Genomic DNA, 12,702 nt, shown 5'->3' with positions numbered 1-12,702 from the left:
GCAATCGCCCCACTACCTGAGAGGTTGTCATTGGTAGGTGCAATGGCCACATGAGTATGAATGGAAGAGAAGGGAGCTATGAGAGAGCATGTCAGAGGCGGGGGCTAGAGGAGTAAGGAACCTGTAGGCCAGTCAGACCCAGTTCAGGACAGAGCCGCAACAGGGGAGACTACGCAAACAGAGCGCATCAATTCAGGATAGAGACGCAAACTAACCAACCCCTACTATTTCCCTTTCTGCATACACCTCTAAAACCAAACACAACCAAAAACTACAGCACAACAAACCGCACAAACTTCATTACACAGCAACAACAACAAAACAAAAACACACATAGCCTTGCACAACAGTACACGACGACTAACGGCCGCAAACACCCCAGGCCGCCAACAGCACATCACTGCCCTTGTGCACTTTTCCTGCTTCCTCCCACTAACTCAACCTCCCCTCCCGTCCCGTTTCAGAGCCGCCAGAGCGCCAAGGGACCACTCCGGTGGTGATGGTGCGCGGTACAAATGTCCTTTAACATTAACATCTACCTTCTGACATCTTGCAGAACTTTAAATCCCAAGTTGGAAGAAGCGGGTGCCTTGCTTTGGGACGTTAGGGCTTCAGCCTCCAAGTTGGTGGGCCCTTAATAAAACAAATGATGCAGAAAAGCATACATGGTACAGAGGGGTTAGTTCTTCAATTCTGGACTATGTTTTTATCGATCTGTCAAACTGCTGTATCACCTTTTCTGTGTGCTTAGGAATAATTAGTGACCATGCTATTCTAAAAGTGGAATTTGATATTTTGATTACCAAAGAGCAAAACAGATCTGTTGCATTTAAGAACTTCTTACTCAGGTAAGGCAATCCTCTGGTCTGATAATATTGCTATTCTAAAATCATGATCTCTACTCGATTATGCCGCCAACTACACTTGAGTGGAAAATGCTGAATTTTAAACGTGAATAGCTTTCTAGATATCATCTTTGAATTGGTGACCCGTTTAAAAGTAAATCCTAGATTTAGACCAATGAGACCGTCCAGACCTACTCCCAGCTATAATGAAGAGCTGGCCTTAGCTAAATCTCTCATGAGAAAGGAGATTAGAAAACTTAAGGCTACAACTGATGATCGTGTTACTAAAATTAAACTTGCAAAAGAAGATCAAGCAAAAACATAAGAACTATTGCAAGTCCAATCGAGCAACACTGTTGCAGTGCGACGCTGAGACCATGCTCCATGTCCTGATAAATTCCAGTGTGGGGTAGTTTTGGTCATTAATAACAATCAAGACCCTAACTTTGCCATCTTGCAATTTAACGCCGTCCCAGAGTTGGAATGGGTCAGCTTTTTTTTTGCGATTCATTTCAGAAACCCGAATATGATGGAAACCCTCCTGAATGATGGGAATGACTTATTCCCAGGATCTGCTAAATGATTATTCTTGGTAGCCGGAGCTATACATTGAAGTCATTTATCATCTACTAAAGAAATGCAAGTTTTCACAAGCCCTATGCCCGAATGGCCCAACTAATAATACCTTTAAGGCCGACACAGTAAATTGGGCTAACATACCGTTTCTGCATTTCGGAAGTATTCTTCATACTGTGTATTGCCAGCCTCTTGGAAGACAGCTCACGTTGTTCCTATCTTTAAACATGGTAACAGGTCGGAACCCAAAAATTATCGGTCGATTTCATTAATCGATGCTGACTAAGATCTTTTACTCTTTCCTTTTGACTCATCCGGAGCAATGGGCTTCCACTGCCCATGGGCTGAATAGATTCCAGACTGGCTTCCGCAAGGGACACTCAACTAATATTAATGGTCACAGGTATCGGCATCTGCTAACCCTGAATGCTGCACTTATATGGCCTCAATAGATCTTTCGGCTGCGTTTGACTGTGTCGACTGGAATCAATTGTAGACTAAATTGGCTGGCTGGGGTATGCCGCATGGCCTATTGCATTTAGTTATTGGTGTCTATGATAATTCCGGAGTTCAAATCCAACTGAATCAAAAGGGCGATATCTCATGAACAATACGCGCATACAGGGGATTAAGGCAGGGCTGTGTCTTGGCCCCATGGTTATTCAGCCAATATCTGATACGGCTGACTGTCCTGCTGAAGGGGGCCGTATTACACCAAAGGTAGGCCATTGCAAAGTACCATGGCTGGCTTACGCTGATGATTTCTTGATATTTGATTAATCTTCGGTCGGTCTGCAAAGGCTCCTGAACATCTTTTCCAAATATGCCAATAAAAAAGGGCTTCTAATTAATCCTAGCAAGATCAGGATCTTGGCTTTTTCAAAGAGAAAGTCATAGAAATGTCATCTTTCTTGGTCTGTGGAAAATATTAAGATCAAGACCAGTCCTAGTCTTGTATATCTGGGTATCCACTTCGGGCCCATTCGGGCCTGAAAAATATCTGGGAAATGACTCATCCAAAAAGTAGCCCATCTACAAACTCAGATAATCCAAATCAATTGCAAATTAAGAAGATTTTCTTTAAAACTGGAAAAATCGTTCCGAAACTCACATATGGCTTTGAACTCTACGGCGATGCTATTCTCAAATGTATGGATCGGATTGAGGCTAAAATGTGGGGAAAGATCTTGGGCATCCCCAATGCAATCCCTCTTGCGACAATCAGATTTGAATTAGGTAGATTATCTCTAAAAGCCCGATTTGAATGGCGCCTGTTGTCACTATACTTAATATTGACCCCTCCAATTCCTTCTATGAGGCTTTGGGTGGAGCACTCAAATATTATGAGACATTAGGGAACTACCTTGTTCAGTTTGGTTAGAAGCATGAAGAATTACCTTGGATACCTTAACTACTAATCGGACCAATCTGACTTAGATTGGGCTTCCAGACTATTTCACTCATATTCTATGAGCCATCTAGCATATGAGCACAAAAGACGGGGGGCCCCTTTCCACAGTGCTCTCTCAATTCCCTAATTGACGGCAAAGGCTTTGCTTCTCCAGCTACGCTAGAATTTGTTTCCCACAAAGGAGATTTTGCTTAGGGGAAGCATAGAAGCCAATAGTAGTTGCAGATTGTGTAACTGCGAACTGAATCAATACTTGGTACTTGATTGTGAGGCTTTAACTGCCCGCAGGACCAAATCCATGGGGCCTCTTCTGGTGTATCACACAGGTTTTACAGATGATAATCTATGGAAAAGATGTTTAAAATACTCAGAATGTTCGGGAACGTTTAGCAGTTTCAGGATTCATTAATAGCCTAAATTTGATGTAATTTTTGCACTGTTTTACTTACGGTTTATCTGTTTATTTTACCTTGTGTTTGGTACTTTGGCTTGTTTGATTGAAATTTGATTTTATCTGCATGACATATGTTGCATTGATTTGCAGTATTTCCCTTTTCTTCTTTTAATGCTTTCTTGCTTATTTTTTATCTATTTTGTAAAAAGGTTTGATTGAAACCAAATACAAAACCGAAAAAAAAAAAAATACATTTTGATTTTACAGTTCAAACATTATTACTAACCTATAAAACACACACACACACACACACACACACACAGTCCCTTTCCTAAAAAATCATTTTACTCCAACTTTAAAAAACGGTATAAAATAATCCCACTTCAAAATCTTATCTGGAGCACTGTATCAAGTTATGAATATTTCACACAGTTTTTGTATTGTTGGAAGGTAAGAACTCTTAAATGGTTCTAGTTCCCATTTTATTTCTTATTTTTTTTCTAAACAAGATGCCTTTTTGTCGCCGTTTCCCCCCCCCCCCCCAACTGAGGGCTCTTCGAGGAATTACCAGGATTACAATAAAAAAAAAAGCATCAATAGCTTCTGAGGTCCGCCTTTTATGGAATACTTGATTCATCCTTTACCTCACCACTACCCCCTCCCCCCACCTAGAACCCCTGGGGTTATAGTGGCTCAGAAGGGATAGATGCCCTTCCCTGCAGAAGGCATTGTTCTCTCCCCTTCTGGCAGCTAAGGTGGTCCAACTCCTAGGTCCCCACCTCAGTCCCCAGGTGACTGTCGTGTCTCAGCCTCTCTGGCGGGGCCTTTAGGGTCTGGCTTTCTCACCATTCTTGTGCTGATGGCTAGTATGGAATTGCCTCCCCAGGTACTCTGACCTGCTTTTCTCCATTCTACATATCCCCTAAATGCCATTCGACTGGCTTTTTATAGGCATAGCCTCCATAGTCCTAGTTTCTTTCAGGGAATTGGTTCCCTTTCTTTACATTCTTTATGGGGCACCCAGATCCTTGCACAAAGTCAGGGACTCAACTTCGTCACATTGAATTAGAGCAGTAGTCTGCAAACTTTGGGGGTCTGAAGAAAGTCTAGGGGGCATAAGGCTCTAAAATAAGTGATTATACTGACTGCTTTTCACCGATGATATAAGCAGTTAGAGCTGGGGAGGCAAATTGTTACTGAAGGGGTTGAGGGCTCAGAAAAAAAAATAATAATTGCGAATACCACTGCATTACAGTCAGGATAGGCAGCACCCAATGAGATCGGCAAGAGCATTGCTTAAAAAGATCATAGGACAGTCAAGTTTGGGGGTACGATAAGGATCACGTCACAGGTGACCTCATAAAGGTGGAAAAACAACTGCACCATACGTGGGATACAACTCGCTCCTCTGAAGAAGACTAGAGCAATGAAGAAGACTAGAGCAACGAATCTGGACTCCACCCAACAGACCATGAAGTAAAATCAGGTTTCTCTTCACCAAAGGATCATGAGAGGGCCCTGCGTCCAAGTCAAACAGATTCCTTGCAAGTTTTTCATGATATCAGTGGGTTGGGGTGCTCTGCCCTCAGTGCTTTGAATGCTTCAGACTTGCCTCAACATTACTCCCACAGTAGAACCTTCTCCTGCCTCACCCTCCTAACAAACTTGGAACTGGCTTATCTCATCTATGCTATCGCCAACCCCTTTCCCCAAGTGCCAAGTACCTCACTTACTGCTCATGCATTATGAAATAAAGACAAAGTTCCCTGCAACAGCATGCTCCTCTGTAGAAGTCCATCAAGGCCCGCCTGCCAGAAGTCGTCCTACCCCGTCCCTCTCCCATTAGGCACTTTAGGTTCACTTGATCAGGTTAAGGTCTCTACAAGAAAGGACATGCGCCTCAAAAAAATGAGACTGAACAACAGTCCAGGCCCCAAGTGATTTACAGACCCAGTCCATCTCCATCTGCTTGGTTCACAGTTGGCAATCACTCCCTGTACCAGCAGAAAGAAGGATCAGCTACCCAGGTACCAATGCCTGCCCACCAGTGGAGCCCCTCTAAGCCCACACCTCTGGTAAAAAGGTAGAGGGCAGGGCGCGTGCTACCTACCAGACAGATATCCAAATCCCTGTTAAAGTGAGGGCTAGAGCATACTACTAAAAACCTTTCACAAAAATTAAATCTATAAATAAATGGTGGCATTAGTGAGACACTAGAGAGGTTTTGCCCGTACCAAAATGTTCTTTAAAGGCTTACAAAAATGGCAGCATACCGTTCCAAGTAAGCCGCACAGACTTTACAAGCTACTAGTCCAGCATTAAAAGAAACTCGCTACATCCCCAGTTCTGCACACTGCACAACATTTCAAACTCGCCAATTGTCACTCCCTAGTGGAGAGTGCAAACTTTTGAGGCCTTCTTTGGTTAAAGCCTTACCAGCAATGTATGTGGGTGATTTCGAAGTCCTTCCCCAGCTCCCCCCTTCGACCCCTTCAACTAATCCAGAATAGGACTGCGAGACTTCCTTGGCCTCAAGACCAGGGACAGCATCTCTCCAGCCCCAAAATCTCTTCACTAGCTCCCAGTGACTGTGGATCAAGTTCAAGACCCTCTGCATCATCCACAAAGCTTCCTGGGGCCTGGGACCACGCTACATCAAAGTCTCTCTTCCTTAATACCTCCCTGCTAGAGCCCTTCGGTCTTCTAGCTCCAACTCTCTGCAGATCAGCGACCAGTCTACCCCTGCATTGGTCTCCCCTGACCTTCCCCCTTAACCTACACTTGCCGTTCCCGGGCTCCTTCCTCACCAACATGGCTGGGCCTGTACCCCTTCCAGCCCATCCCTCCCACTTAGCATGCAGACCTTCTTCCCCTGTGCATTCCCTTGCCACTTGTCCATCTGCCCTCCCCTTGGCACAACCCATGAGCCCTTTGGCAGACCAGGGCAGACTCGCCCCATCCTCTACTTCTTGATACTGCACTTGCACGATCCGAATGACAAGACCTAGAAGAATTTTTGTTTTCTTCTTCCCTATCTCCCCCCCCTCCCACACCCATCTCCCTCTCCCTCTCCCTCTCCCTCTCTCCTTTGACTTGTTGCAGCCTGAAACACCTTTGGACTTAATAGTTGCATAATAATTCATAACTGAACTAAAAAAAAAACATAAATAAAAGAAAAAAAAAACAGGAAAAAAAAAACATTCATCACTCTACCACTCAAACAAGCAAATGCCATACAAATAAAAAAAAAAATCTTTCTAAAACGAGCACATTTATCAACAGATGAGACAGAATTAATAGCACACCTAACCCCCCCCCCCCCACCCAAAAAACATACCTTGTTAACCATGGTTACTAGCCAGGCATAAAAATGAAACTCGCCCCCTCAATTCTTCATTTGCACCCAGCGCACAATTGCTTACTTGCCAAGAGTCACTCACCAATGGCTAGTGGCGAGTGCAAATTCAGAGGCATGCTAAAACCTAAATATTTACTTGAATACTCGTGAGTTACTCTAAGGCTTTGAGTACTCGGATGCCAAAAACAAAAACGCAAACAGATACCATATCTGAATTAAAGGTCTGTATCCTTAGTAGCAGAGCCTTCCATAAAAATTTACCAAATAACCAAGGCATCAAAATCAGTCACCAAACCCATGTTTGGTGTGACAACTATGTCCTAGTAAACTTACGCCTCCCTCTGGGACATAAGAACTACGCATTGGCAATGCCAACTGTTTGGGTTTTTGTGTAGGCATGAAGGCACTTGCCAGGCACAGCCGTAGTGGTGAGGTGCACAATGGTGGAAGTACCGGGCATCTTGTAGCAGTGCCTGGCAAAAACGTATGCACAAGCCAAAAATGTTGGCTTTGCCACTGCTTGTTTTTAACAGGGATTTAGTTAAGGGCACGCAGAGTGCTTATAAAATCTAGTGGCTGAATGCGGGCCTGGTAAGATTTGTATTACACCAGTAGCGTGTTTACAACGTCAATTAAGTCATTAACCCTCAGAAGACTGTTTTGAACACACACTGGCTTTAATGAAGAGGTGTTTTGGGCGGGCAGAGACAGGAATAGGTGGGTATAGCCATTGGGGTTAGCATGGGCGGGCACAAAACCAAACACCCACAGACTGTGTGACCCTCATCATATGTCATTCCTCCTTAGCTGTACTACAATGCAATAGTTTGGAATATTAGGTGTCGACACCTAATAGCCCAAACTAAAAAGGAGGAAAACGGGACGAGGATTGGAATTTATTTAGAATGAGCCTCCCCAATTAACATTCCCACTAACAATTTTGATGAGGGGGCTGGAGAGGAATCTCCTATAAATCACAATCCTGGTGGGTTGCACTAAAAACTGGGTTACAATCCAGACTCTTTCTGTAATTGAGAACTTATGAACATTCAAAGAGTCCCAAAAATTACAAATTGTATATGACATTGGGGCTGAAACGCCCCAAAACGGCATAACTGGACGATTTAAAGAACACGGCCAACCCTTGCTTTTCAGATTATGGTAAATAAAAAGGACACTGTTACTCCTGCAATATCCCCCATTCCTTTAATCTCCAATTTAACTCCATTAAGAACATCCCACTAGGGTGGTCTAATCATCACTTGCTAGTAAGCGAAGGAGAACTGCCAAAGAGTGAAAACTGCAAAGCAAATGCAAAAAGTAATTTTGCATAAACCAGAAACATTCAACCTCCTCACCACCACCAAAAACAAAAAATCCTCAGAAAAGGTACCAAGCTTCAACCCCAAATAAAAATCATATTGGACTTTACGTCCAACATATTGGACGTTGAAAGAAATTAGAACATAAATGGCACATGTTCCATCTCCCATGGGATACATTAACAAAGTGGCACCACCCAAACAAATGTGAAATAATTACTTTTCCAACAGAATTGCAAATACAACCTCTCAACATAAAAGACACGCTTGTGAGCGTCTGCGAACTAAGAAATCCAGAGAAAATTTCAAACCCTAGAAAATGCACACGTTTACCAAGAGATTAGCTAATGCATTCTAAAACCGGATTAGTTAACTTCCATAAAAAAGAATTCCAACTCTGCCGCTTAGGGTGAGATCAAGGACAACTCCAATCTAAGGACCACCTTACCAATACAAAACCCCATGATAGAAAGAAAATCCTGCCGGCACGGGAGAAGGTGGCAGCCAAAAGTGTAAGATGAGATGTGAAGCCTCCCTCCCCCCCAAAAAAAATCGGCCTACAGAAAGTGGGGGTTTGGGTGTGCCTTCAACGTGTCTTTGGACATAGACCAACAAAAAAGTTCATTTTTTGCCCATCTCTGCACCTGGAAATGTTTTCCCTTAAAGGGAGATGGATCCAGGTCTATGCTGACTAGTTTGGTCTGGCTATTAGATGCATTCATTCATAGAGGTTTTTTAACATACCTTTTGCTTATGGTGGGTGGTGTGAATGTTCTTTTCTGCCTCCAAACAGGAGTAGTCTGGGGATCCCCTCTTGCAATCGTCATGCAATTCGATTAACCACCTGAAAGCCACAGTTGGGCATGCAGACTTAATCACCAAGCCCATACCTCCCTGTCAAATACCAAAATGTTCTCACATTTTCTGTGCCTCCAAATCAGCGATTACCAAACTGCAACACCTACTCTCGCCTTCACTTGACAAGTAGTGGTCCCATAAGGGGAGGAGGGACCTGGTGGGTCTGGCTTATTTATAAATAGTCGGAAGAAACAAAACATGTGAAGTAAGGTCTGGGTACTTGTTGACAGATACCGTATAAACAGAGGAGGTGGACTAAACAGAATGCAGATATGAGAAAAGGAGAAAAAGCCGCAATCATTTTCTGGTATACTGTTGCGTGGCACTAAAATGAGTCAGCGTGTGTGTGGTTGTGGGGGCACCTCCTTATCGCCCACAAGCTGCTCCCAATACATAATAGAGTGACATGGTCTATTATCATCTTGTCACATACAGAGCTTTACAGGTTGTCATTAGGGAGCGGGTATAAACCACCATGTACAAATAAAGTTGTGCACGGGTGGGCGATACCTCTCACTCTGAAGATCTACAAACAGCACACTACCATGGACAGTCAATTCCTCCGACGCCCAGCACACCCCACTGACTCTAAAGTAAAAGGGGCTCATTCCCTCACTTGCTGAGATATCGATTTACCACTCATGAATACAGCAATTCCCAAAACATTTATTTCCCCACCTACAGATCCCACAACAAAGCAGGGATGATGCCCTTTACCTTCACAATCTCTTGGCTCTCCAGCATCGTCTTCAAGTTTCACGGTTTCCACGGGAACAGCTTTGACGGCACATTCTCCCAATGGGCAGACATTGGCATCGCATCCTTCTTCACGCTTGACTCTGGGGCAGATAGTGTCAGTCACACTTGATCCCTTGTCTTGAAGTCCAATGTTTGTGCTGCAGCCATTGGTGTTCTTGACTGTGGAAAATATGTCTTGGTTGCACTGGCTTTCATTTTTAATCCGGGGACAAGTGCGTGTGTTGTCCATGCTCTCCCTCTTCTCATGGGTACAGTTATTGGGATCTGACGGTCGGTGGTCTGCAGCACAAAGGTTGAGAGATATTGCTACGGGTGACCCTGGTTCAATTTCCATGGGTGCCGCTGGCCCATTTATACCAGTGCCCTCCGCTTTAATGTCCTTCTCACATGAATCCTTGTCTGTGGGACACTGGGGTGAGGGCTCAGTCTCCAGAGCAACCTCTTGCAGAAAAGGAGCTGCAGGCGGCGACTTCATGCTCTTATCCACGCAGGTCTCTTCAGCTTCAAGTAGCTCAGAGTCTTCAGACATCACCGAAACATCCTCCTCGGCTTCATCCTTCATTACGTCTTCTATTTTCTATGAAATAAGAGAGAGAATTAGTTAGAGGGCGTTGAAAAAGGGTGGGATGTGTTTACTCAGTCTAGAGGGGAGGAGTAAGGGCAAGGCATATAGGCACTGCATTGTACTCAGAACTTAACTTCTCACAAAAACTGACTGGACCACTACCTGCTGCTTTGAAGACAAACCCAGGTATCTCGATAGGGAATTCACACAAATGAGTGAGAGAAAATAGCATAAAATTAGGTGCAATTATACGGATATTTGTAAAAAAAAAATATTCGATCTTGATCCAAGAATGTCAGTTGAAAAATGTGGACAACCTCAAAAGGGTTTCCAGAACGAATTACCAACACCAGGTGCAAATACCAGAAAAAGAATAGTGAATAATTGTAGAACCTTCAGTGTCATTCGGAAGCAAAAGCAAACTCTCCACATGGCAAACTGGGAGCCTAAAGGTATCCTCTAAGATTTCTTTCAGGAGCATAAAAAGCTGGGGAAATAAAACAGGCTGTCAATGAGGGTGCGTGGCATGCAACAATCAACTGCAGCCACGCTGAAGAACAAATGTGACCCCCACCAGTGCTGGGTCCTCCCCATTCCCCTAACTTGGTCAAATGGAGTGCACAGGACTGGAAAGGAGGGAAGTACCAAGGGCTAAGTCCTTGCCTGAAACAGTTCTAGCGCTCACTCCAACAAGGATTGCAGGGCGCATGAAGTCATCTCTATGGGATTACTTTTAAAAACGTGCTCACTGTATAGTCAGAGCTAAATAGATAAACTAGAAGCCCAGGAGTGCGTTTTCTCAAATTCTTAAACTCCATTCCTGCAATGTCAGCGAGCAGTCTTAGAATCACTGCTCAACTGGAGTTCCACGGTTTGAAAGAATGCTAGCTCAGAAAAGCTCTGCTTCATTATGGATCTTGAAACCAATACATTCTCTTTCCCATAGGAAAGCACTCAAAGGTTGCAAATAAAATGAAAACAAAACTGTAGGGACAAGACTTCTATATGGCTCCCGAAAAGTATTTAATCATAGGAAGCAGCAACACTGGATCCAAACAACTTGAACCCTGTAAGCCGACATGAAGCGGCTAGAGCAGAAAACCTTACATTATTATTCCCAACCCCAACGTGCCATGCCAACATCATAGTTGTATCGGGGTGGGGGGAGGGGGGGGGGGCCAGGACACTGAAAAGCAAGGTCGCAAAGGTGACCTTGCTTTTTGGGCCAACTTTGCAAAGAGGCGATGTAACAAGTGCTATACTGCTTACGGACGCTCTGCACAAGGACTAATAAGGACACAGAATTATCACTCTCAAGCATGCTTGACTCCAAATCCCTCTGGTTGCCTTAGCGTACGTGCTTGTATGCTTACACTCCATCTACATTATCACCATCCCAGGGTGCAAAATGTGCACTAGCCGCTGGCTAGTGATAATTGATTCTTGACAAGTAAAAGAATGGTGTACTGTATGTATATAACTGAGGTGTAGAGGGGCTTTATGTCTGACTAGTAGCTTTCAGCTTCAAATGTTAACCTCCTACAACCCTTCACTTACAGGCATGCAGTAGAAACACGCAATCAGAATGCACTCAGCAATCCTGGATGCCCTCCATCTCAGTCACTTGGTGTGTCCAACCTTGCAGATACGGACTTGACGGAATATTTCTCAATGAGATCACAAAAGTAGTACTGACCCCTACCAGACCCCTCTCTTAATTCGTTTCACTTTACTCACACCCGCTGCCACACTGCCCAAGTCCTTCCAGGCCCCACCTACCATGAAAAAAGATGGTTCTATGTGATATCTCAGAATTGTGCAGGAAAGATTGCCTTAAAATGCGTAAATATCACTTCATGGGGTCCAAGCCCTGCGAGCAGCCAATCCCATCTTCTCCTCACACTGGCGCGATTTCATAGGCCCTTACCTCCCTTTCCTCCCCCACAATTCTCCATCCGAAGCCTTACCGCTCAAACCAACTCCAGTCAAACTCAGACACGAAAACACTCGCCACATTTACCCGCACCCTCCCTTCTCCGCCAAAAACATTCCTCCTCCTCCCAACCAGACACAAACCCACACACTTGTCTGGGACGTCCCAGACTCCCTATTCTGGCGCGGCTGCTCCAGTCAGCCCCTCGCCATTCATGTACGTCCTGGGGCGTGACAGATGTATAAAGGATGCTCCGAACGGTCTTTCTAAAATCGATTATTTCATTTTAATTAATACGAAAATGTCACTAGTTACCAAAATATCCGTTTGGAAGACCTCCGAACAAAGCGACAATGCTACGGTACGCTGCAACTCCATAGGAGGGTCGTCAGAAGCTTCATGATTGGATAACACAAGCCTTTGACAAAGTCGCCCAATGAAGCCCTTCAAAAAGCACACAAATTTTTTTTAAAAAGCACACGCTGCCTGTTGGTACACAGAGCCTCAACAATGTCAAGAAAGCAGAGGACAGCACAAATGTGAAGGACACAAAATACTACAGACAGTAAATCTGCTCACTACCACCAACATCCCCAGATCTCGAGGACACAGACTGCACAGGCTAAAAAAAAGGCCACTACACAAACATTCTTTCAAATAGGAACTAGGTGCTTTTACTAA

General features: G+C 44.2%; 1 protein-coding gene across 1 annotated transcript in view; it reads right to left on the bottom strand.

The window, feature by feature from the left end:
* Positions 1-12,702, bottom strand: part of LOC138447698 (fibril-forming collagen alpha chain-like) — a 73,092-nt gene that overhangs the window by 45,946 nt on the left and 14,444 nt on the right. The window contains exon 2 of the mRNA XM_069603982.1: positions 9,482-10,100. Within this exon, the coding sequence (XP_069460083.1) occupies positions 9,482-10,100 (619 nt within the window). The remainder of the gene's footprint in view (positions 1-9,481; positions 10,101-12,702) is intronic.

Source organism: Ambystoma mexicanum, chromosome 3q (assembly GCF_040938575.1).
Source record: "Ambystoma mexicanum isolate Mex_15411 chromosome 3q, UKY_AmexF1_1, whole genome shotgun sequence".
In the NCBI taxonomy this organism is placed as follows: domain Eukaryota; kingdom Metazoa; phylum Chordata; class Amphibia; order Caudata; family Ambystomatidae; genus Ambystoma; species Ambystoma mexicanum.
The sequence above is the reverse complement of the archived record's forward strand: the minus strand, read 5'-3'. Positions and strand labels throughout refer to the sequence as shown.